The 27447-nt window shown below is 37.1% G+C and overlaps 1 protein-coding gene across 1 annotated transcript in view; it reads left to right on the top strand.

Annotated features, from left to right (window-relative positions):
- Positions 1-27447, top strand: part of LOC150084650 (papilin-like) — a 967274-nt gene that overhangs the window by 164890 nt on the left and 774937 nt on the right. Inside the window, exon 3 of the mRNA XM_090376529.1 lies at positions 20854-21035. Coding sequence (XP_090232655.1) covers positions 20854-21035 — 182 coding nt within the window. The remainder of the gene's footprint in view (positions 1-20853; positions 21036-27447) is intronic.

A 27447-nucleotide genomic window follows, 5' to 3' on the forward strand; every position in this document is an offset into this window, starting at 1 on the left:
TACTGTCAGAAAAAGAAATTGGACACCAGCAGAACCTATTCATCTATTTCAATGACTTTAACAAAGCATTCGACTGCTTGAGACATGATATCCTATTCCAGCTCTTGAACAAATTGAACATTGATCCCAGGGAAATAAGGATACCACGGCTACTATATCTTGAGCAAGAAGCGGCAATCACTGTAGAGGAAGAAAACCCAGACTGGGTACAAATCCAGAAAGGAGTGAGGCAAGGCTGTGTGTTGTGTCCTATGCTGTACAGTCTTTTTGCCGAAACCATTATAGATATAATACAAGAGCACAAAGAAGGAATTACACTTAATGGTTTAGTTATCAGTAGCCTGCGATAATCTCTGATGTTGCCCTCATTGCAACATCAGAGAAAAAGTTACAAATACTCCTCAACAAAATTGTAACAGCCAGCGAACAAATAAGCTTAACATGCCAAAAAGACCAAAACTATGGGCATAAGCAAAAACACCTTGCCTAGAATCAAAATATGCTGCAGCAGCTCCCCCATCGAACAAGTGAATAGTTTAAATATCTAGGAAAGATATTCACAAATAATAATGACCAAGACACAGAAATTAGAAGCAGAATTGGTATGGCCAAACAGGTATTTAAGAATCTTAAGAACTTCCTCTGCGACACTAAATTGGATTTTCAGAAAAGATATTGAATGGCCAAATGCTACACATGGAACACCCTCCTGTACGGATACAAGACCTGGGTCAAGCGAAAATCAGGAAACTGGAAGTCTTCAAAACGTGGAAGCTCAGAAGAATGCTCAAAATTCCATGGACAGATTGGGTCGCCAATGAGCGGGTCCTTAAGAGGGCAAGGACCACAAGAACACTACTAACTACAATTTCAAGGTGGAAGGCATCCAAGTTTGCAGACGATACGAAGGTTGGTAGGGTTGATAATGATAGCAAGTATAGTACACTACTGCAACAGGATCTAGAAAAGTTAAGCAGATGGGCGAAGAGGTGTCAACTGAAGTTTAACATTGACAAAAGCAAACTACTGTATATGGGTAGCAGCAGGGCTGTAGTGGAGGGGATATGCTGTATAACCACTAGATTTTTATAGGTGATCTGGTTTTTGAAAGACTTGAAAAAACAAATATTATTTAAAAATATTTACTGAAAAATTAAAAAATAAATTTTTTAGAATTTGATTCTTAGGAAATACTTATAGTTTTATTATTTTTAATATACACTGAGTGATCACTGAATTATGACGTGAATTATAAGTTGTACACGTTGGCACTAATGATATCAAGAGTAGGAGACTGGCGGAATTACTTAACAAGTACAGGTCACTGCTGAAAAAAAGCCGTGAATTAGGGTTGAGTTTAAAAGTGTCTGCAATTCTGCCCAGACACGATAGGAGGGTGTATATAATGAGAGCCTTGTCGATCAATTCGGCCCTGGAAAGATTGTGCAAGGCTCAAGGGGTAGAATTTTTTTCAGCCTGGTCTGTACTTGTTAACAGGAGAGACTGCTTCTACAGGGATGGGATACACTTAAATAAAAAGGGTGCAGGAATATTTGCTGATGCGGAAAACTGTTAGCTTGGGGGGGATACAAGGACTAATAGATTAACAGTAGCCACTGGCAGAGGTGAAAGTGATTCTTGCACTGCTTCTATTGGAATGAGCAGCAGCCTGGAAAACAAGATGCAGGGTATTTCACTGCTGGGAGTCATTGCGGTACAAGTAAACACATGGGTTGTGTTAGGGTAGCTAAGAATAGGAATGTGTTAGGGTAACTAAGAATAGGTCATGTATACTTGCATGTACACCAATGCTAGGAGTTTGGTAAATAAATTTGATGAATTTGAGGTATTGCTCAAAACATCAAAGGCAGATGTTGTTGGGATATCAGAGACGTGGTGTCACACAGATATAAGGAATGCAGAACTGGAATTTGGGGAGTAAAATGTATACAGAAAGGATAGACAGAATAGGAAGGGAGGATGGATTATGCTATTAGTTAAGAAACACATAAAATCCAAGGAAGTGAAGCCAGTCGACATCGCTGGAAAGTGCAGTGTCGAGTCAGTTTAGTGTGACATAAGCATTGGGAGATCAAAATTGAGAGTAGGAGTGTGCTATAGGTCTAATGACTCTGATGAGTATAATAAGAAACTGCACAGGGAAATAGAGTGGGCCAGTAAATCAGAGAGTCTTATAATGGCGGATTTTAATTTCTCAGATATTGACTGGAATCTGTGGGTTGGTCACTCACACACTAGCAAGGGTTTTGTGGATTTATTGGATGACTCTTTTCTACATCAGCATGTTCGGATGGCAACTAGAGGGAGTAATATTCGTGATCTGATTATCAGTAGTGATTCTTCACGCATTAAGAATCTGCAGATAAAGAAACCACTAGGTGGCAGTGATCACAGTGTGTTGAAGTGGAATTTACTCGAAGAGGTAACTACCATCAGGGGTAAAGGGAAGGGTTTTTGCTTTCGTAAATGCGACTATGATGGTCTGAGACAGTATTTAGATTCTATACAGTGGGACCAATTGATGATGTTACCAACAGCAAATTCAAAATGGGAAGCATTCAAAGAAATTATCTTGGAAGCCACTAGGCTTTACATACCAACTAAGAAATATTGTTCAATTTTTAGGCCTAAATGGATGTCAGATGAACTAATGAGACATATGGCAGAGAAGAAAAATGCATGGGATACATGTAAATTAATGGGTGACATGGAAGCCTATGATAGATATAAGCTGGTCTGTAACCAAGTCACAAACGAGATTAGGCAGGCAAAGGCAGATTATGAGAAATCCTTGGCAAAGGAAAACAGAAAAGAGTTCTTTACCTATGTAAACTCTAGAAGGAAAGGGAAGAATCAGATTGGTACACTGGATATTGATGGTTCAACAGTTGAGGATCCTGCTCAGGTGGCTAACCGAGTATTTTGCATCTACATTCACACATGAGGAGTTATTCGGGAAGGGGAATGCCAGAGGTAAACTCTGGCAGTGAGCTAGATGGTTTTGTAATAACTGAAAGCAATGTGGGGAAGAAATTGTTGAAGATAAACATAAAAAAGGCATCCGGGGTGGATGGGATCTATCCAGTTATATTAAAGCAGGCAGCAAAGGTAGTAAACAAACCCTTAGCCATAATTATGAGAGCTTCTTTGGACTCAGGGGAGGTACCCATAGACTGGAGATGTGCAAATGTGACCCCAATTCACAAAGGAGGATCAAAGGCTGACACAAGTAATTATAGACCTGGAGTTTAACTTCTGTTCCAGGAAAATTAATGGAGGCACTGGTTAAAGAAGCACTGCAGGATCATCTAGATAAGACTTGAGTTATAGTCGGACACAGCATGGTTTTGTTAAAGGAAAGACTTACCTGACCAATTTGACTGGATACTATGATGAAGTCACAAAAGAACTGGATGCAGGGAATAACTTTGATATTATATATTTGTATCTAAGAAAGCTTTTGATACTGTTGCACATGTAAGACTGCCGCACAAATTGGAGCTGTGTGGCATTGGAGGCAAAAATGCTGCTATGGATAAAGGGGTGGCTGAGGGAGAGAAGACAGAGTGGTAATCAATGGACACTGTTCATCGTGGACTAATGTTGTTAGTGGTGTCTCTCAGGGTTCAGTGTTGGGTCTATTGTTGTTTTCTGTATTTATAAATGATATTGATGATGGTATATCAAGCTTAATGCCCAAGTGTGCAGACGATATAAAGGTTGGCAGGGGTGTTAAGGACACTACTGATGCTATGCTGCTGCATCAGAATCTAGACAATTTGGTAAGATGTGCTGAGAAGTGGCAACTGAAGTTTAACATTGACAAATGCAAAGTACTGCATATGGACAGAAGTAACCCCAGAGGAACGTACCAACTGTGTGGTACTACACATAGAGTGGTAGAAAATGAAAAAGATCTAGTTGTACTTGTGCAGTTAGATATGAAGTTTTCTGAGCAATGCAGAGAGGCTGCCAGAGCAGGTCATGGGGTTTTGTCAATGATAATAGGAATTTTGCTAGCAGGGAAAAGGAGGTGACTGTCCCTCTGTATAAGGCAATGGTCAGGCCACGCCTTGAGTACTGTTGTACAGGTCTGGAGGCCTCATTTTAGGAAGGATGTATATTTGCTTGAGTGTGTACAGAGAAGGGTAACAAAATAGGTCAGGGGAATGAAGGGATCCTCTTACCAAGAGAGACTTAAGTTCTGCAAATTGCAGCGGCTGGACACTAGGTACCTGCGAGGTGATCTGATAGAGGTGTATAAAGCCTTGAATGGTTTGAAGAATCCCATCAGCATTCCCCAATGCTGATGGGATTCTTCAGCATTGAGGAATTCTTCCTCATTTTAGGAAAGTTTAGGTGCTCAGAATAATCACCTGAGAGGGCATAAATTCAAATTGAGGAAAGACAGGTAGAAAAGATGTGCGGAAATTTGCCTTTAGCCAGCGGGTAGTTGGTTGTTGGAAGAGACTTCCATCCCTTGTTGTGGAAGTCGATAGCCTAAATAAATTTAAGGCTCAGCTGGACAGGTATTTCGAACGAATAGAGGGGTGAAATGGGAGTGGTTTTTTTTTTTTTTTTTTTTTTTTCAGCTGATTCTGTATAAGCTTGCTTTCTTGCATCATATGCCTCTACTAATTCTAATGCTAATGTTGGATGCGTTCGGGAGGTATGGCCAACCAAGCTGTGTGTAATGCCGCTAGAAATGCAGGTATGGAGGTTATATCCAGATGCCTGATATGCCTATCTATAGTGTCCCACAAGTGCTCTATGGGATTGATATCAGGGAAAGTTTGGAGGCCAATCGATATGCTAGAAGTCAGAACTCTGTTCCTCAAACCATTTCTGCACATCAAGTGCCCGATGGCTCGGGCACTTGATGTGCCCGAGTCATCTTGGAAGACACCATTGCCATTCAGGAAAAAGTGTAACATAGCGTGGTGTACATAGTCAGCAAGCAGTTGACAATAGTGGAGACCAGTGATACATTGTTCCACATGCACCAGGGGTACAAGTTCCAGCCCCACACCATACAACCGCCTCCACCAGCCTGCACTTTTGATACCATGAATGATGGATAAAGAGCCTCATGTTGTTGATGCCAAATCCGTACCTGACAATCCACGGTGTGGAGCAAATTCACAACTCATCCGACCAGCATGCCTTCTTACAGTCTTCTAACATCCAACTTGCATGATCTTTGCTCCAGGCGAGTCTTTTACGCTGATGAACCTTGGTTAGGAGAGGATGCCATAGGGGTTGTCTGCTGGTATAGCCCATACGTGCAAGTGTGTGATGCATGGTCATGCCAGATATTGTTCCGGGTTTGCCCATGTTGTATTGGGTAGTCAACTCTTCAGCAGCGCTGCGCCTGTTCGCCTCTGCGAGTCGTTGGACCCGGCTCTCGCCTCTAACATCAACCTTTCGCTGACGTTTGCAGTTTTCCTGTCAGGTCGTTGTTTGACCATTTTGATGCCAATCCTGGTACACTTTAACAATGGCGGCTTTCAAACACCCCACCAGTTCAGTCATTTGGGAAATTGAAGCACCAGCTTGTTGAGTTCCCACAATCTGGCCTTAAAAATCAAAGTCTGATAAATCCTTGCTTTTACCCATCATGCTCAGAATTTTACTATCTACTGAACCACTGAGACCTTATCTATGCTGCTCTGGTCGACTAACTGCGCACTCTCTTACCTCTTGTGATCAACGGGTCGCATTAAATTTTCATAAGGGTAGTCATAATTCAGTGATCACTCAGTGTATATGCCGTATATATAAGTAAGTAAATATGCCGTGTGTGTGTGTATGTACACAAGGGTGTACCACGTATACCCTCTGGAATTCGATTAATAAACCTGATATGCACAGTATACTCTCTGCTAGTCGTAACATTCATAGGGTATACCTTCTGCTAATTTTACGACTATGGCACTGGGTTGCAGTAACCCCAGAGTAACATACCAACTGTGCGGTACTACATTCAGGGTAGTGGAGAATGAAAAAGACCTGGGGATGATTGTGCAGTCAGATATGAAGTTTTCTGAGCAGTCTAGATGGGCTGCAAGTGTAGCTCATGGGATCTTGTCAATGATATATATATATAGGAATTTTGCTAGCAGGGATAAGGAGGTAATCATCCCCTTGTATAAGGCAGTGGTCAGGCCACACCTTGAGCATTGCATATAGGTCAGTAGGCCTCATTTTAGGAAAGTTTAGAGCTGCTGAAATGAGTACAGAGAATTACAACAAGATTAGTGAGTGGAACAAAGCGTTGCTGATACTAAGAAAGGCTTAAGTTCTGAAAATTGCAATGTCTGGAGACTAGTCACCTGCGAGGTGATATCATTGAGGTGTATAAGGCCTTGAATGGTTTGAGCAAGCTCAATGCTGATGGGATTCTTCCGCTTGCTCAGATTACGAAACTGAGGGGGCATAAATTCAAATTAAGTTAACACAGTTGTAGAATAGATGTGCAGAATTTGCCTTTAGCTAGTGGGTGGTTGACTGCTGGAACAAACTTTCATCTGTCGTTGTGGAAGTTGGCAGCTTAAATAAATTCAAGGCTGAATTAGACAAACTGTTGGAGTGAATGGGTGAAACGGGAAGGTGTTTTTTTTCCAAGTGTCAATTGTAAAAACTACATTACTTCGAGATATAAACTCCATGACTTTTTCCAAGTACTCGATTGATACCTCAATTCTGATTGCTGGAGGATAGATAGATCAATACTCATCCCGTACAGAGTGCTCACAATCTCTTCCCCTCTGCTCTTTTCTCTATAAGAGAGAGAGAGAGAGAGAGAGAGAGAGAGAGAGAGAGAGAGAGAGAGAGAGAGAGAAAGTGAGTTCAAAGACTGATAATCAAATTGGTGAGGGACGGCGGTCCATTTCCATATAAAGACCGGCTTAGAAACTACCGACTGCAAAGCGTGACAACTGTACATCTTAGGCGGGATTTGAATGAGGTATGTAAGGCCCTGAAGGGAATCAGTGAAATGAACGAGGAAGGTATATTTTCACTTTAGGAGAGAAAAGAACCATGAAGCACAAATATAAAATCTTAGTAACAGAAGGCGGGATCTCATGGTGTTTATTTTTGGCTAGCCTGTAATAGACCGTTGGAATAAATTACTTGCAAAAAGGAGCCGAGGCAGAGAGCATGGTAAACTTCAATGGCAAATCAGATAGTCACTTTTTGGCTGTTGTTAAAGTATGACTGATTAGATTTTATTTTATTTTATTTATTATTTTTTCGGCAATTGCAGAAAAGTCCGCTTCTTCGCATCATTTTTAGACATCCTAATGTTAATACTACATTATGTAAACAGAAAAATAAAAAGTTAGTTAATGTACGCAGTGAGTTACATATCAGGACTGTTCAATTATTTTCTTATATTAATTTTTTTCTTTTTCTGTGATTAATAGGAGTGCAACGTAAATATAGTTAATATTTACTTTGCACTTCTAAATATAGTTATTATAAACTTTAAAGAACACTTAGAAAACTCTATAGTTTTAGATCTCTAAATTAATCGTTCAGTTTAATTAACTTACACCTGTATTATAAGTGTCACTTGCCCCTGTATACGCATTTTTTTATATTCTCTTTTCTCTCTATATATGTTCTTGCTTATAATCTGGCAGGACCACCAGATAAGTGGAGTTTACAATAAATTAATCAATACAAATGTTAATCGTATTTGCACCTCTTCACAAGCGACACCAAATTCACAACATAACAATACCACGAAGCGTGCACAAACTGTCTAAATCTACCAATACTGCATTAAAACTACATTTAATTTATGAATTTCTTTTTTACAAATTGTATGTAAAAAGAAAAAAAAATCTCAAAAATCTGTCCACTGGGAATAGAGTTGTTACATGTGGAAGGACAGTAGATAGATGGACTGCAAATGGACATACAGATAACGGCAAATGGCCGGACGGAATACAGTAATAGTAATGGAGGCATGTGATGCAAGAGAGCAAGCATATGAGCTTATGTGGCATCAGCCAAAAAAAAACAATTTCACAAATCCATTCCCTCTAAAGGTTTGCCCAGTTCCTCCTTGATTTTATCAACTTCCACAACGACGACGGATGAAAGTTTGTTCCAGCAATTAGCCACCCGCTGGCTAAAGGCAAATTTCCGCACATCTATTCTTAGAACAGTCTTTCTTCAATTTGAATTTATGCCCCTTTAGGTTCGTAATCTGAGCAAGCAAAAGAATCTCATCAGAATTCAGCGTGCTCAATCCATTCAAGGCCTTATACATCTCAATCAGATCACCTGGCAGGTGCCTAGTCTCCAGATGCTGCAATTTGCAGAGCTTAAGCCTTTCTTGGTAACAGGACACCTTCATGTTTAATTCAATTTTTGATGGACGAGTGGTAGCTAAACTACCATTTATACCTATATCGTGGATTCAAGGCATCTCATCGCAATTTGCCTGGTGAAGACTATTCTGATTGCTCTTTCATTTTCCTTTTCCTTCATTCCCCTCACCAATCTTGTTCCCCTTCTCTGTACACGCTCAAGCAACTCTACATCCTTCCAAAAATGAGGCCTTCAAACCTGTATGCAGTACTCAAAGCATGGCTTGACCATTGCCTTATACAAACGGATAATCACCTCCTTTTCCTTACTAACAAAATTCTTGCATATCATTGACAATAACCCATGAACTGCTCAGGCAGCCTGTCTGCATTGCTCAGAAAACTTCATATCTGAACACAATTACTCACAGGCCTTTTTCATTTTCTACTACTCTAAGTGTAGTACCACATGGTATGTTTCTCTGGGGTTACTTCTACCCATATGCAGTACTTTGCATATGTGTAGAAGTCAGATTTATCAATTTTAAAATTCAGTAGCACACTGCCATTACTATCATTAACAATCCTGCCAACCTTTGTATTATCTGCAAACTTCGACATTAAGCCTGATATTCCTTCATCAATATCATTGATAAATATACAAAACAACAGTAGGCCCAACACTGAACCCTGGAGGACTCCACTAATAACATTAGTCCATGAAGAGCAGCATCCATTGATTACCACTCTCTGTCTTCTCCCACTCAACCACCCTTTATCTATTGTAGCAACTTACCTTTAATACCACACTGCTCCAATTTGTACAGTAGTCTTACCTGAAAAATATAAGAGATTTAACTCATTCCTTTTTGTAGGAAGTTCTTTGGCCTGACACTCACATCATATTAATCCAATTAATAAATTATATAAGACTAAATTTATGACACGATATTATGATTTAAAATTGTTAATATATACAGGTTTCTTAAAAATAATCCTGTATTCAATTTCCATAATCTACTCACTGCCAAAAGGAACAGCAAAGCGAAGTCAATGTACATCAACCCACCACAAACTAAAACCATCCAGCAATAATGGACAGGAAATTGTCAAATTTACTAAAATATTTTAGACTAAACTTCTTAATAAGGGACAAAGGTATTTCGGGATGGTCTGTGCTCACAAGAAGTAAAGTGACACTTAACAATCTCCACTCTCTTTTATACTAATAATAAGATTCAATTTAGTGTACTGTGATGAGATTATTTTTATTAACAAATGTAAATAATGTTATTTACACATGCGTGTAAAGGTCCACGAGTCTGAAATTGTGTATGGTCTACGTACATTTATAGCATTAGAGTTTAACTTCATTTCAAGTGAATACATAAAATTCCTAATATAAAATTCCTGTATAAAACTCCTAATAGCCGAAACACTTAAAATGAAGTTAAACCCTAATGGTATTAATGTACATAGACCATACATGATTTTGGACTCGTGTACCTTTACACGCAGGTGTAACTAACATTATTTACATTGGTTAATAAAAATAATCTCGTCGCGCTACACTAAATTGAATCTTATTATTAGTATAAAAGAGAGTGGAGATTGTTAAGTGTCACTTTACTACTTGTGAGCATGGACCATCCTGAAATAACTTTTTCCCTTATTAAGCAGTTTAGTCTAAAATATTTTCATAAATTTGACAGTTGTCTTCCATTTTCTGTGAGTTATTGCTGGGTGGTTAAGTTTGTGGTGGGTTGATGTGTATCGACCTCGCTTTGCTCTTCCTTTTGGCAGTGAATAGAATATGGAAATTAAATACAGGAGTATATTTAAGAAACCTGTATATATTAATAATTTTAAATCATAATATTGTGTCATAAATTTATTCTTGTATAATGTATTAATTGGATTAATATGATTTTTTGCATCCAGTTACTTTGTAATCACATCCTAGTAACCATGGATGTGATCCTAGTAACCTAGTAACCAATCAAATTTGTCAGACAAGACTTTCCCTTAACAAACCATTGCTGTGTCTGAATCACTGCAGCCTTGTCTAGATAATCATGCAATTCTCCTTTAACCAGTGATTTCATTATTTTCCCTAGAACGGAAGTAAAACTACCTGGCCGTAATTACTCGTGTCACTCTTAGATTCCCTTTGTGAATTGGGGATACATTTATACATCTCCAGTCCGTGGGGACCTCCGCTGAGTCCAAGGATTCTCTCATAATTATGGCTAAGGGTTTGCTTACTTCCTTTGCCGCGTCCTTTAATATACTGTAACTGGATAGATCCCACCCACGCCCAGGTGCCTTTCTTATGTTTAACTTTAATAATTTCTCCTCCGCTTTTCTCTCAGTTATTACAAAATCATTAAGCACCCTGTTACAGTTTGATAAACTTACGGCATTTTCCTTCTTTAATAACTCCTCGTGTGAACGTAGATGCAAAATACTTATTCAGATTATCAGCTATCTGAGCAGGATCATCAACATTGAACCATCGATATCAAGTGGATCAATCTGATTCATCCCCTTCCTTCTAGAGTTTACATAAGTAAAGAAGTCCTTGCTGTTTTTCTTAGCATCCTTTGCCAAATATTTCTCGTAATCTGCCTTCACTTGCCTTATCTTTCTGACTTGATCACAGACTAGCTTATATCTGCCATAGGCTTCTGTGTCGCCTGATAATTTATATGCATCCCATGCATTTTTCTTCTCTGCCAGGAGTCTCATTAGTTCAGCTGACATCCATTTAGGCATAAATTTTAAACAATATTTCTTAATTGGTATGAAAACCCTAGTAGTTCCCACTGTAGTCACCTTTATGGAAGCAAAAACCCTTCCCTTACCCCTGATAGTAATTATATCTTTAAGTAAATCCCACATCAGTACACTGTGATCACTGCCACCCAGTGGTTCCTTTATCTCCAAATTCTTAATGCACGAATAATCACTGCTGATAACCAGATCAAGGGTATTATACTCTCTAGTTGTCTCTCGAACTTGCTGATGCATAAAACAATCATCCAATAAATCCACAAAAGCCTTGCTAGTGTGCGAGTGATCAACCCATAAGTTCCAGTCAATATCTGGGAAGTTAAAATCCCCCTTTATAACACAATCTGATTTACTGGCCCATTCTTTTTCTCTGTACAATTGTTCGTTGTAGTCATTAGAGTCATTAGACTTATAACACACTCCTACTCTCATTTTGCTTTCCCAGTGCTTATGTCACATCAAACTGACTCAACATTGCACTATACATCTATGTCAACTAGATGCATTTCCTTAGATTTTAAGCTTTTCTTAATTAACAGCATAACCACTCCTCCCTTCTTATCCTGTCTATCCTTTTTGGGGAGTACAATGTGTACTCCCCAAATTCCAGTTGTGCATTCCTAATATCTGTGACACCATGACTCTGATATCCCTACAATATCTGCCTTTGATGTCTTGACCAGCACTTCAAATTCATCAGATTTATTTTCTACACTTTTAGCATTGGTGTACATACACCTATTCGTTTTCTTAGTTACCTTAACACAGCCCATGTATTTATTTGTTTTATGGTGGCTTCCACCAGTCCCTCAAACTCCCAGCACCCTGCCCTCCAGGCAGCTGCTCATTGTAATAGAAGCAGAGCAAGAATCACTTTCACCTCTGCCTGTGGCTACTTTTAACCTTTTAGTCTGTGAATCCCCCCCCTCAAGCTAGCAGTGTTCCAACTCATCTAACGCTGGCTCGAAAGCATCAGCAAATATTCTTGCACCCTTTCAATTTAAGTGTATCCCATCCCTCTAGAAGCAGTCTCTCCTGTTAACAAGCACAGACCATGCTGAAAAAAATTCTACCCTATGGGCCTTGTGCAATCCCTACAGGGCCGAATCGATTTATAAGGCTCTCATCATATACTCCATCCTATCGTGTCTGTACAACCCATGTATTTATTTGTTTTATGATGGCTCCCACCAGTCCCTCAAACCCCCTGCACCTTGCCCTCCAGGCAGCTGCTCATTGTAACAGAAGCAGAGCAAGAATCACTTTCCCCTCTGCCTGTGGCTACTTTTAACCTTTTAGTCTGTGAATCCCCCCCCCCCCCAAGCTAGCAGTGTTCCGACTCGCCTAACGCTGGCTTGAAAGCATCTGCAAATATTCTTACACCCTTTCTATTTAAGTGTATCCCATCCCTGTAGAAGTAGTCTTTCCTGTTAACAAGCACAGACCATGCTGAAAAAAATTTTACCCTATGAGCCTTGCACAGTGTCTCCAGGGCTGAATTGATTGATAAGGCTCTCATCATATACTCCATCCTATCGTGTCTGAGCAAAATTGCAGATACTTTCAAATTTAACCCTAACTGACAACTTTTTTTCAGCATTGAGCTATACTTGTTAAGTAAATCTGCAGATCTCCTACTCTTACTGTAATTAGTCCCAAAGTATACAAAAATATCACCCTTTGTGCCCTTAAAAGATGATATCTGTTCTACAACATCATCAACTTTTGCCCCTGGTAGACATACCCTGGTACTGTTCCACCTTTCCTTTTTACACAATATATTACCTTTCTCCCTGACAATAACTACCTCCTGTGGGACCAGCACTTTCTGCCTTGGAGATTTTCGCTGTTTTGCTATGCACAAGAGTGAGCTCTGGCGTTGAGTTGGGCAGCTGTGAGCTCAATGGGTCCCTCATTTTAATACCTTTAAGAGCATCTACCTGACTCTTCAAACTCTCATAAGCGTCCATGAGAACACTGAGTTGGCACCTAATTTCTTGACACTGTGCACCTAGCACAGAGTGTCAAGAAATTAGGTGCAAACACAAAGACATCCTCCTTGGCTAGATCATGTCCTGTTTCAGTGAGTTCCGCAAACATTTCACATATTGCACATTTGTTTAGGCTGTGATGCATTGAAGAATTGCCACCCCCTCCGTTCTTCCCCGAGTCACAGCACTTCTGCCACTTTGTGCCCGTTGCTTTGCTGCTCTAGTCTGGGGGCATGATATTGAAATTAGCAATGAAAATTAATAAGATTTATAAATTTAATTAACTAATTATCAATACTACATTATCTAATAGATTCCTAAATGCAGTGATATGTATTATGCTATCTAGTTTTACCTTATAGCTACCTATTTAACACATTTAAAAATTAATTCCCTACCATTCACTGTGAATCCCGAAAAAAAATATCCCATTTTCTTCTTATTATTATTGTAATACTCGAGTTATTTAAGTATTATTATTATAATTATTTAAGGTAAAACTCCAGATTAGGGTAGGCAGTGATTGACAAGTTGTGACTCCACCCACTCTCTCCTCCTGCTCTCTGTCTTCCTAGGTTGATATGCCTAGGGTGTTTTTTCCCCAACTTGCCGCTGTTTTTGGATCGCAAACTCATTTTCTGATTCAAAAATAGCCGGATGGGAGGGATAAAAACCCTACCTAAGCTGAACACCTCAGAAAGAAAACGCCTCATAATTACTCAATCACAGAACTCGACCATACAATCACAGCACTGAGTGGGAGGTGCCTTCACCTGTCAATCACTTCTTTCCTCGCCATGTTGGATGGGTTACCCTAATCTGGAGTTCAGCCATTACTTAAATATATTAATATTATTATAAGTATTTATAATAATATGAAAATGCGACATTTTTTTGGGAGATATTTTTTTCTGTTACCCTCACTCTATACAAAAACAATGACTGCAAGATTCAAACGAAGGAATGGTTTTACGTATATTATGTAGTAACCTGTAAAAACTCTATCTAAATTAAAAATAATATTAACGAATGTAACTAAAACTATAAAACTACTTATAAAGTACAATATAATATGACAAGTAAATAAAATAGCAAAACACTTATGCTTTTTTTGGAGCTTGTAATTCACAGCTAGTGAAGACAATAGATGTGCATGCTAACACACCTAAAAATGCTGTACTTGCTAATGTCTGTATTATGTTGTAATTTAACTGCAGTATGCAACTGAATAATTTAATTAAAAAACATAGTTTTGATACTCTTCATTTAATAAATTATGAATATCGAATGTTATACAAATTTAACATGCGGCATATTTGACTAAAACTCTCTCTTTTTCAAAAAAATATATAAAAAAACACAGGAGTTTAATTATGAATACATGAGCAACCACAATCAGGCACTTTGCATTCTGTGAGTCAAGGTCCTATAAAAAGAATATCAAAATGAATTCACAGTTATAATTTGCTGTATTCGTAAGTCGTACTCGAAGGTTAGTATGAATTTATTTCAAGCAAACCCTCTTCTAAAGTTCAAAATACATGTCAAAATTCTTGTTGTTTTTATGGCTGCTCTTCAGTTTGATGAATGATATTTACGATCGTAAATAGCAAACTCCACTAAAAAGGACATGATATAACATAATGCAAAACATTTGCTCATCTGCTTGCATATTGCAGTTAATAATGCGAGGAGAAGATGGCCAGAGCTAATTTGGATTATATTGAATAATAAAAGAAAAGTACATGCTGTATTTTTAATTAAAATTAATAAAAAAGCTTTAAATAAATTAAAAACCTATAAAAACCTAAGTAATGAAAGAAATTTAAATAATATTATACTAGTGGGCTTTGCTCACTACTCGCTGTGCTCGCTTCTTTTGATAAAATAAAATAAAATACTTACAGAAGCTTCAGATTCTGTGTGTCTCTTCCTCACCTATGAATACATAAATACGTTACTATACCTATATAATATCGGTGTAGATACACCATAGACAACTCTTTAAAGAAAAACTACAATCGTAGTGTGAAAGGCATAATTTCATCTGCATCTCATAGTGTGCTCGTCCTTCACAACGAATTACTATGCATTATTATTTTTTTGGGGTTCCACCTTGTGACAGGTATTGCTACTACAGCGTGGTAGTTGTTATGTCTGGTATTACTTTCAGTCGAGGAACTCTCTGACTATCCTACAGGTGTTCAAAATTGTGACTTTGTTCAGGATTGCGCTTTTTGAAGTGCCTTTAGGCATATGCCACATCTCTTTGATCTCCTATCTTAGGTTCGTGTACTTCCTGATTTTTTCCCCATGGGTTTTCTGCAGTGTTTTCTGCAGGTTGCCAGATTCATCCCTTCCTTCTAGAGTTTACATAAGTAAAGAACTCTTTGCTGTTTTTCTTTGCATCCTTTGCCAAAGATTTCTCGTAATCTGAGAAATTTGCCTGCCTAACCTCCTTTGTGACTTGGTTACAGACCAGCTTATATCTATCATAGGCTTCCATGTCACCTGTTAATTTATATGTATCCCATGCATATTTCTTCTCTGCCACATATCTCGTTAGTTTATCTGACATCTATTTAGGCCTAAACCTTGAACAATATTTCTTAGTTGGTATGAAAAGCCTAGTACCGTCCGAGATTTATTTGAATGCTTCCCATTTTGAATTTGCTGTGGGTAACATCCAGAAAAAAATGACAGCAGGCGCACCATTTCGTGCACTAGAATGGCTATTACATTGGCATCAGTGTTGCCAACTGTAGTCAGTGGAAATTGCTGAGCCACAATGCAAAAATAGATAAAATCCTATGTTAACAAATCCTATGTTTGCTTTCCCAGTGCTTATGACACAATGAAAAAGAATTTTTTTTTTTTTGTAACAAAAGGAAGTTTAAACAATTGGTGCATATTTTCCAAAAAATTACAGTGGAGGCACATGCCTTAGTGCCCCTACCCTGAATCCACCACTGGTAACATCATCATTTGGTCCCAGCATATAGAATTTAATACTGTCTCAGACTGCCGTAGTCACCTTTATGAAAGCAAAAACCTTTTCCTTTATCTCTGATGGTAATGAACTCTTTAGGTAAGTCCCACTTCAGCACACTGTTGTCACTACCACCTAGTTGTTCCTTTATCTGCAGATTCTTAATGCATGAAGAATCACTACTGATAATCAGATCAGAAGTATTACTCCGTCTGGTTGCCTCCCAAACATGCTGCTGTAGAAAGCAATCATCCAATAAATCCACAAAAGCCTTGCTAGTGTGTATGTGACCAACCCATAAATTCCAGTCAATATCTGGAAAATTAAAATCCCCCATTATAAGACACTGATTTACTGGCCCACTCTATCTCTCTTTGCAGTTGTTTATTATACTCATCAGAGTCATTAGGCTTATAACACACTCCTACCCTCAATTTTGCTTTCCCAGTGCTTATGACATACCAAAGTGACTGGACATTGCACTGTCCAGCTATGTTAACTGCTGTACTTCCGTTGCTTTTATGTGTTTCTTAACCAATAGCATAATCCCTTCTCCCTTCCTATCCTTCCTGTACACATTGTACTCCCCAAATTCCAATTCTGCATTCCTTATATCTGTGTGACACCACGTCTGTGATATACCAACAATGTCTGCCTTTGATGTTTTGACCAACACCTCAAATTCATAAAATTTTTTTACTAAACTCCTAGCATTGGGGTACACGCAAGTATACATGCACCTGTTCCTATTTTTAGCTACCCTAACACAGCCCATGTATTTACTTATTCTACAATGACTTCCAGTGTTAATGAGCTTTGTAGTTAGTTGAAGTATTTAAACTTTGCAGTACAGGTTAGTTAAAGTATTTATCTTAAATTGTTTAATTTTTTATTGTGTACTCATTAAAATTTCTGAAACGATCAGCGTTTGACTCAAAACGATAGGAAAGAGAAGGGAATGTCAACATTATCTGTATTGTCTGTGTAGGTGCGAAATTTTAATATGAACCAATGGCAAAGGTGATTTTATCAGTGATGCTGTTATTGAAAAATAAATTGATCAAAATATTTCTTTTTTCCTTTTTTTTTTTTTCCCCAATGTATAATTTTAAATTTCTTTCAAAATCATCTGATATATATGCTTAAAGCTTTCAAGATCATATTATACGAGGGGGTGTTCTATAAATTAGCTACCTACCTACCTATGAAGAGGTGAGATAGAGGCAAAATCTGTTTATATTTTTCAATGTAATTCCCCTGAACTTCAATTCCATTTTGTTGGCAATGAGGAAATACTAGACAAATAAAATTCTTTGTCCTGTCCATCAAAGAATGCAGAACAGCAAACTTCAGTTCATTATCACGAACTGATGTCCATGTAAGTGATTTCCACGTAAGTTTTATTGAGGTGTCAAATCAGGAAATAGTCACTAGGGGCCAGATCCAAACTCTGAGGTAGAGGGCAAGTTCTGTAAGGTCACAGTCTCTCAAAGCAGCAGCAACAGCATGTGACCTATGCACTAGTGCATTGTCATGAAAAATCAGCACACCTCTGGACAGTTTTCCATGCTGTTTTTCCTTTATGTTGTACAGTAGGTTGTCTCTTAGGTTGTATACAGTAGGGATGCATATGACTCCCAGTGACTGTCTGCTTGTGTTCCAAGTAGTGAATGTACAAAATTTTCTCAGCATCCCAAAAAAAAAAAAAAAAAATGTTGGCCTTAATCTTTCCAGCTGAAGGTTGTCTAAAATTTTTTGGGTGAGGGAGAACCCTTGTGCTTACATTGCATTGATTTTTGTTTGGTTTCAGGATCCCAGTGATGAACCCATGTTTCATTGCCCATAACAATTGTGGAGATGAAAGTTGCAGGATCCCTTCCATAAAGCTCTAAATTCTACTCACAATGCCATACCCTGAATTGCTTCTGCACAGAGGTCAGAAATCTGGGGACCCACCTTGCACTGACCTTAGTCATCCCCAAATGTTCATGGAGGATGGTTATGATTGTTCCCTCAGATATGTCACATTCCTTAGAGATTTGGGATACCTTTAAACGTCTATCATTTAGCACAGGGGTTTCCACACCTTGGCATATTTCTGAGTGATTGCTGTCACATGCCTTTCTGGATGTGGATCATTTTCGATGGACTTTCAACCCTACTTGAATTGTTTTGACCAGAATTTCACCCAGTACTCTGAAGGTGCATTGTTGCCATACGCAACCACCATCTTTTCATGAATGGCCTCTGTTCCATTTCCTTCTTTGGTAAGAAACTTGATGACTGAATGATGCTCCAATTTCAGCAAATTCATAATTTGATATACAGGTGTCTTCCTTCTTTCTGTTACAGCAGCAAAACCAAAAAACATTGTGGGATAAAAATTAGTATGATTGAAGTTGAGATATGTAGAAACATGAAACATTGAAATGTAACTATGGGAAGTATCTTAGGTAGATAATTTATCGAACGCCCCTCGTGTGCATGTGTGTGTGTATGTATGTATATATATATATATATTATGTGAGGTAAAAGTTAGGCAAAAGTAATAAAAATAAAAATAAATAAATATGGCTATGTAGCTATCATTAGAGGCAGCAAATGCATATCCTCCACATGATGCCTAATTATATCTGATAATTAAAATAAATATGATATTTAAAATAAAAACATCAGCCAGTAGTACGGCAATAATGCAGAGCGAAACGAAACGCAAAATAATATAAAATAAACAAACAGGGAAGGGAAAGTAGAGATAATAGGACAAAAAGGTAGTCGATAATCCCCTGTATAATTTAGTCAATTAAGTCATTAAACCCAATTAATAAAAAAGATGTAAATTTAAAATAATGCCAATTATAAATAATTTAGCGGTACCCCCCTCGAAGGTACCAGTTCCAAAAGACGTGAAATATCACCAAAAAAGGGTTAAAGAAACTACCAAAAAACTAAAATATCAAAATAATAGATCAAAATGATAGACTGACCATCATGCCCCATATCGACAGAGGACCACGAGGCCAATAATGGTCATGGAATCGCTGCATTTCAATCGTCATACAAATCATCGCAAAGGCAGAAATATCGAAGAACCAAACCACCCCTCCGTTCTCCGATAGATCAACCAATGCAGAGGATTTGCATGGCGGTGGTCCTTATGCAGCGAAAAATAATCTATAGAACAGACAGCACTCTTGATCAGAGCCACACCACTGACATAATGCAAGCTTAACCAGCTTATATAATAGAAAGGAAAAGAATAAATGGCGGCACAGGCGCTGCTTATTTAGCATATCAACCCACTACTACCACTAATTTATATTATGTGAGGTAAAAGTTAGGCAAAAGTAATCTTTTTTATTAATTGGGTTTAATGACTTAATTGACTAAATTATACAGGGGATTATCGACTACCTTTTTGTCCTATTATCTCTACTTTCCCTTCCCTGTTTGTTTATTTTATATTATTTTGCGTTTCGTTTCGCTCTGCATTATTGCCGTACTACTGGCTGATGTTTTTATTTTAAATATCATATTTATTTTAATTATCAGATATATGTGTATATATATATATATATGTATGTTTAAAGGCTTTGAAGATCATCCACTACACATGATTCAATATGATTGGACTTTTATAATCAATTATATAATTATTTAGATTAATTATAACAAATTTTGGTTAATAAACTGAGGTATAAAGTTGGAGCAGGCCTGATTCAAATAACAAACTAAATAAATATTTTGCAACTATATTCACATATGAGGAATTCTTTAAGGAAGGGGATGCAGATATATAGAAACATGATAAATCATGAAACATTGAAATGTAACTATGGGAAGTACCTTAGGTAGATAATTTATCGAATGCCCCACATACACACACACACACACACACACACACACACACACACACACACACACACACACACACACACACACACACACACACACACACACACACACACACACACAAATATATATATATATATATATATATAGGCACCTGCGAGGTGATCTGATTGAGGTGTATGAAGCCTCGATTCTTACATGTGTGTGTATATAGGCACCTGTGAGGTGATTTATATATATATATATATATATATATATATATATATATATATATATATAGGCATCTGCGAGGTGATCTGATTAAGGTGTATAAAGCAGCCTTGACTGGTTTGAGCATCTCAATGCTGATGGGATTCTTCCTTTTGCTCAGAATAATCACCTGAGAGGGCATAAATTCAAATTGAGGAAAGGCAGTTGTAGGATAGATGTGCGGAAGTTTGCCTTTTTGCCTTTAGCCAGCAGGTGGTTGATTGGTGGAACAAACTTCCATCTGTCGTTGTAGAAGTTGATAGCTTAAATAGACTCAAGGTAGAACTTGGCAAACATTTGGAGCGAGTGGATGGGTGAAATAAGGGTGTTTTTTTTTTTTTTTTGGCTGATGCTATATAAACTTGCTTTCTTGCATCATGTGCCTTTGCTAATGCTATGATGCAGTAACAAAGGAACTGGATACAAAAAATAATTTTGATATCTTATACTTGGATTTTAGGAAAGCTTTTGATACTGTTGTACATAAAAGACTGCTGTACAAATTGGATAGTGTGGCATTAAGGCCAAGTTTCTGCTATGGATAACGTTAATGGATACTGACCATTTCCCACACTCTCTTTTCAGCTGATCTTTTTACCATTATAACAATTCACCATTTGGAATTTTTTATTTTTAGCATTTGAGGCATGAACATCACAGGAAAAATTATAAATACTTCTTATCAAGGAATATTACTCTGGGACTTCATTCAGAGTTTGATGAGGGCGGGCCCTGGAATTCTTGGAGTGACAGTAGTCCATGTTCCCGCTCCTGTGGAGGTGGGATATCGTTTCAAATGCGTACTTGTGAAGATGCAAGGTATTAAACACTTTTCTTTAAATTTTATAGTTTATTAGTTAGTTTTTAATTTGTATTCATTCACTAATAATAAAAGAGTTACTTCCATCTGTAATGGTTGTAAGAGGAGTAATAAACAGCTTTCTCAGCAGAAATGTTTTAACTCTTTGTCTGATGGAAATAAATTAGGAATTGAAATTTTATGAAACATTTCTCTAATTCCTATACACTAATTCTCACTTTGTTATTCATTCAAAAAAAAAAAAAAAAACTAAGAGCTAAAATGTTACAGGTAATAGGATTTATAAAACATGGTTGTTTAATTAGTGCAAATGCATCATCGTTAATTACCATGAAGAAAATTAAGTTTGCCACAAAATGCATTGATCTTATATGAAGCAAATCACGTTGGATTCCTCTGCTATGTTTTATGCTATGAATAAATGGCACGGCACTTTTTCCCAGAGAGGTGAAGTGTATTGGTATTTGTAGTGCATTTTATGCACTACAAATACCAATACAAGAAAGAATCAACAACCATTTTCCCAGATGGTTATTGATTCTTTTTCAGTGGAATACTAAACACCCAGCAATATTGGGATAACATAATAATATGAGAAATAAAAGACTGCTGCGAAAAAGGAGTTCATACTATAAATTAAGAAAAAAAGAAGGAAAGAAGCTTCATTGCTGATTGTCAAGTCTGTATTGATAACTCCTTGACTACCCACTGAAGAATGGGCAGCAGTCCTTGAAATGGGTATCTGGGTGAAGGCACATAGTACAAATAAATAGCAGTATGCTTCCCCTTTAGAAGAAGAATAATTTATTTATATTGGTGAACTGAACTTGTAACGATCTTCACAGTGTGAGGTTGATGTATTTTGCTAAACATAAATCTATCTATATAAAATTAAGCATTAATCTGAGTGTCACAAAATGATGGACATTCATTAGTTGCCAGTAGGAACACCATTTGATTGTGCATCCAATTGACATGTGTGACCAGTGCAATGTTGAGTCAGTTTTATGTGATATAGCACTGGGAAAACAAAATTGAGAGTAGGAGTGTGTAATAGGCCTAATGAACGTGTACAGAGAAATAGTGGGCCAATAAATCAGAATGTCTCATAATGGGGATTTTAACTTTCCAGATGTTGACTGGAATTTGTGGATTGGTCACTCACACACTAGCAAGACTTTTGTAGATTTCTTGGATGACTGTTTTCTACAGCAGCATGTTAGAGAGGCAAAGAGAGGAAGCACTACTCTTGAGCTGGTTATCAGCAATGATTCCATATGCATGAAGAATTTTCAGGCGGCAGCGATGACAATGTACTAGTGTGGAATTTAATTAAAGACATAACTACTATCAAAGGTATAAGGAAAGGCTTTTGTTTTTGTATCAGACAGTTTTTTAAATTCTGTGTAGTGGAACCAAATGATGATGTTACCAAATTCTAAATGGAAGCATTCAGGGAACTAATCAGAGAAGCTACTAAGCTTTTCATACTAACTAAGAAATACTGTTTAAAGCTTAGACCTAAATGGTTGTCAGATGAACTGATCAGACTTGTGGCAGAGAAGAAAAATACATGGGATGCATGTATTTTTCTTCTCTGCCACAAGAAAAATACATGGGATGCATATAAATTATCAGGTGATGCAGATGTCTATGTTAGATGTAAACTAGTCTGTAATCAAGTCACAAAGGAGGTTAGGCAAGTGAAGGCAGATCATGAGAAATCTTTCGCAAAGAATGCAAAGAACGGAAGCAAAGACTTCTTTCATTATATTTATAGTAGAAGGAAGGGATTGAACACATTGGGCTACTTGATGTCAATGGTTTAACTTTTGATGGCCCTGCTCTTGTTGCTGACAAAACTGAATAGGTATTTTGCATCTACATTCATACATGAGAACATCATTAGGGGAGGGGATGCTAGAAGTTTATCAAACTGTAATGGTGAGCTGAATGATTATGTCATATTTGAAAGGAAACAAAGAGAAATTGTTGAGCTAAACAAAAAATGTGCCGAGGGCGGATGTGATCTGTCCAATTATATTAAGAGAGGCAGCAAAGGAGGTAAGCAAACCCTTAGCCATAATTATGAGAGCATCCTTGGTTTAAGGAAGGTCTCTATGGACTGCAGATGTAGGAATGTATCCCCAATTCACAAATGGGGTGCAAAGGGTGAAATGCGTAATTACAGACCTCTTAATTTAACATCTGTTCCAGGTAAAATAATGGAGTTACTGTTTAAAGAAGTAATGCAGGATCATCTAGACAGGAATGCAATTATACTGCATGGATTTTTTAAGGGTTGTTCCTGTCTTACTGTTCTGATTGGTTACTATGATGCAGTAACCAAAGAATTGGATGCAAAAAATAATTTTGATATCATAGGCTTGGATTTCAGGAAGGCTTTTATACCGTTGCACATAAAAGACTGCTGTACAACAAGCAATGTGGCATTAAAAAGGCAAGTTACCGCTAGGGATAAAGGGATAGTTGAGTGGGAGAAGAGTAGTTATCAGTGGGCACTGCTTTTCATGGAATAATGTTATGAGTCTAGTCCCCTAGGTTTCAGTGCTGGGACAATTGTTATTTTCAATATTTATTAATCATATTGATTTTGATGTATCAGGCTTAATGTCTAAGTTTTCAGTGATGTTACAAAGGTTGTCAGGGTGGTTAATAACAATAATCAACTTAGACTACTGCAATAAGATCTAGAAAACTTAGGCTGATGGGCTGAGAAATGTCATTTGATGTTCAACATTGACAAATATAGGTAGCAGTAGTCCCAGATTATCATACTAACTCTGTGGTACTGCCATCCTTGTAAAAAGTCACTACTGCTAATAATGTAACACAGATGGCAGTAACACAGACAATGCTGGAAAAAATTCTATTGCATGAGCCTTGACAGTCTCTCCAGTACTGAATTGATTGACAAGGCTCTCATCAAGATTATTAATGAGAGCCTTGTCATTCAATTCAGTCACTTTTAAACTTTCAGTCAATGTTGCTTTATACCTGTTAAGTAAATTCTTTGATATCCTATTCTTAATATTATTAGTACCATCATATATAACAAACCACTTTGCGTGCCCTTAAAAGATGGCAGTTGCTCTATAACAGCATTAAATTTCGCCCCTGGCAGATATACCTTTGCCCTGTTTCACCTATCCTTTTTACATAGTACATTTGCTGACAGAGGGCACTGACAATATCTGTTTCCTGTGGGACCAGCACTCTGCCGTTGAGGATGTTATCTAGTGCAGAAGTATAGGCTCTAGCTTTGAGTTGGCCAGCTGGGTGCTTGATGGATCGCTTGTTTTAATTCCTTTGAGGACGTCAACCATGTTCTTCTTCAGTCTCTCATTTAGGATCATAAAAAGACTCAATTTACACTTAATTTCCTCACACATTTTGCACACAAACACAGCCCCTTTGGCCAGCTATATTGTGTCCCTCTATTAGCAAACTAGCGATGAGCAGCACAATATTAATCCCAGATTTATAAGAACTGCCATTGGTAGTTCTCCTGAGCCAAAGCATTCCTGCTACTTTGAGCTTTTTGCTTTGCTGCTGTAATTCGAGGAGTGATTTTAGTCTGAATTTAATTAAAACAATAATGCTGTGCTATTCCCCGTCTATGCTATAGCCATATGTATGCTTTAAGTTATATTACAGTTAAGTTATAAAATGACACTTGTATTGTTATAAATTTATAGTTTATAGAAAATAAAAATACTTATTATATTAGTTATTTTGCCTATGTAATTATATAGAAGTATACTAAATAGCATTTATATCATTCTTGTATTAATACAAGGAACATTGGTGGCAGAATTCTCTCCACTTGTCTTATTTTTTAAGCAATGTGAAGGCCAACTAAGAAACAGTTGCACTTATCAGAAAAACACAAATAATAACTGAACTACTAATTTTAAACAAATTGGTAAAAAATCCAATAATTTTTAGGAAATACAAATGTTTGCTTAGCAGCTCTCAACATTTGCTCTAACTCCTTTCTCACACATGTCATACGAATGTAACCACATTCTTAGAATAATACCTGTAATATGTTTTATAATAAATTCTGTAAAATCTACTGCTTTACAATCCAGAATTGTTAAAAATCCAGCACAATTTTTAAAAAAATTAATATTTAATAACCCAGTTTACATTTGGTGTATTTTATACATCATCAGTGAGAAATTTCACTATTTTTATTTTTATACTCAAAATTGATATGCATTACTGTATTCAGTTTCAAGCATGGAGGGAATCTCTGCTGTCAGAATCAGTACTTAGTGATCAGTCCTCAGAAGACTGAGGACTCATCATCCTTCCTCATTTTGAATTTATGTTCCCTCATGTGCGTAGTCTGATTAAGAGGAAGGATCCCATCAGTATTTGCTGAAGCTATTCCAAGCCTTAAACACTTCACTCGGATCACCTTGCACGTGCCTAGTTGCCAGATGCTGCAATTTTCAGAACTGAAACCGCTCTTGGTAAGCCTTTGTTCCCCCTCTTTAGTCTCATTGCACTTCTCTGTACCTGTTCCAGCATCTCTACAGCCTTCCTAAAATGAGGTTCCCCCCCCCAGCAGACATAAAATAGTAATTTTTATTTTAATATTCCTTCAAAGTAATTTTTATTTTAATATTCGTTCTGGATTCAACATTGAAATTTTTGCCACATTTTCTCCCCCAGCAGACAGAAAATAGTAATTTTTATTTTAATATTCGTTCAAAGTAATTTTTATTTTAATATTCGTTCTGGATTCAACATTGAAATTTTTGCCACATTTTTTTGTTTAATTTTAATTGAAATTTTCTTCTTACTGTGCTCTTTAGGGGCCATATTATCAGTTTACACAATGTTGTAATTAGAAAACATGAATTCAATAAATTTGTGTCAAATAAACACAGCATAAAAATTTACATCAACTAAGTGTGGGACTCGGTAGGTGGTACACACCGAAAATAAATCACAAAAATTCAGACATGAAAATTTCAAAATGAGTAAATGGGCAATATTTCTACCTGCACAAATTGTAACTAAAAGCCACTGTTTCAAGTGTCGGCATTTTCGTTTTATGGTTTTCAGGTTTCCTTTATTTTCACACAAACCATCTCTTGATAGCGTTTCACACAAATGGTCTACTTGCGACTAGTTCTCTGTTTGTATATCGTAAACTAGACAACGACTGGATTGCTGGACGTGAATAGGTTTGCCTGAATTGGTTCCTCAGTGATGTTCCGCATTGGTTTCTCAGAATATTGTAAGTGGAGAATGTCCCACAGCTCTCAGAGGAAGGGCTAAATGATGTTTAGGCAGAGAGAGAGAGAGAGAGAGAGAGAGAGAGAGAGAGAGAGGAGTCTACTGCAGCCACTATTTCAATCGTCAGTAGTTTGCTTTATTTCCCTTTATTTGTTTTTTTCACAGCAAGAGTCTACTTGTGGCTAATTCTTTCTTTGTATACCGAAACAGCAAAAAAGCTGGTTTGGTTGCAGCCTATAAAATGATTATAAAATGTATAAACAATACATTTTATAATCATTTTATTATATATGTATCTGTACTATAATATTACAAGATTGCATGAAGATAAGCTTAGAAGGCCCGAATGAGTTATTGGAAAAATTCATATATATGCATATATTATATTAATATATTAATATATATATATATATATATATATATGCAAATATAAAGCAAAGAAGAATAAGAAGATTATAATATTTGCATGTTTGATTATAATTTATATGATTTTTTTGCATATTTTAATCTGTGATTTTCATATTATTAAACTGTGATTTTTGTCAGTAATGTGGTTTTTGTGATAAAATACTGTTAGTATTTAATGTTAAATAATAAATATTTCCTTTTGTTTCCTATTTTGATTTCTCATATTCTCTTATTTATAACATTCATAAATATAACGATTTGTTTGTTACATATGCTGTAAATATTAAACAATAATAAAAAATATACGCATGTACTACATGTACCCTGAAGTTTACATTCTCTCCCCGTTGCAAACACTCTGGATTCAACATTGCTCCAGACATGTATGCAGTATGGAAGATCTTGTTCTTAACTCCATATGCCTTGTACAATGGAATAATCACCTCCTTATCCCTGCTAACAAAATTCCTGTATATAATTGACAAAACCCCACGAGCTAGCTTGGCAGCCTGTCTGCACTGCTCAGAGAATTTCATATCTGACTGTGCAATTGCCTCCCAGGTCCTTTTCATTTTCCACTACCCTGAGTCTAGTGCCACAGGTTGGTATGTTACTCTGGGATTACTGCTACTCATATGCATCCTTGCATTTGTCAATGTTAAACTTCAATTTCCATTTCTCAGCCCATCTGCCTAATTTTTCTGGATCTTGTTGCAGCAGCATACTTTC

This window comes from Mastigoproctus giganteus, chromosome 6 (assembly GCF_048544385.1).
Source record: "Mastigoproctus giganteus isolate SK-2022 chromosome 6, ASM4854438v1, whole genome shotgun sequence".
Taxonomy (NCBI): Eukaryota; Metazoa; Arthropoda; class Arachnida; order Uropygi; family Thelyphonidae; genus Mastigoproctus; species Mastigoproctus giganteus.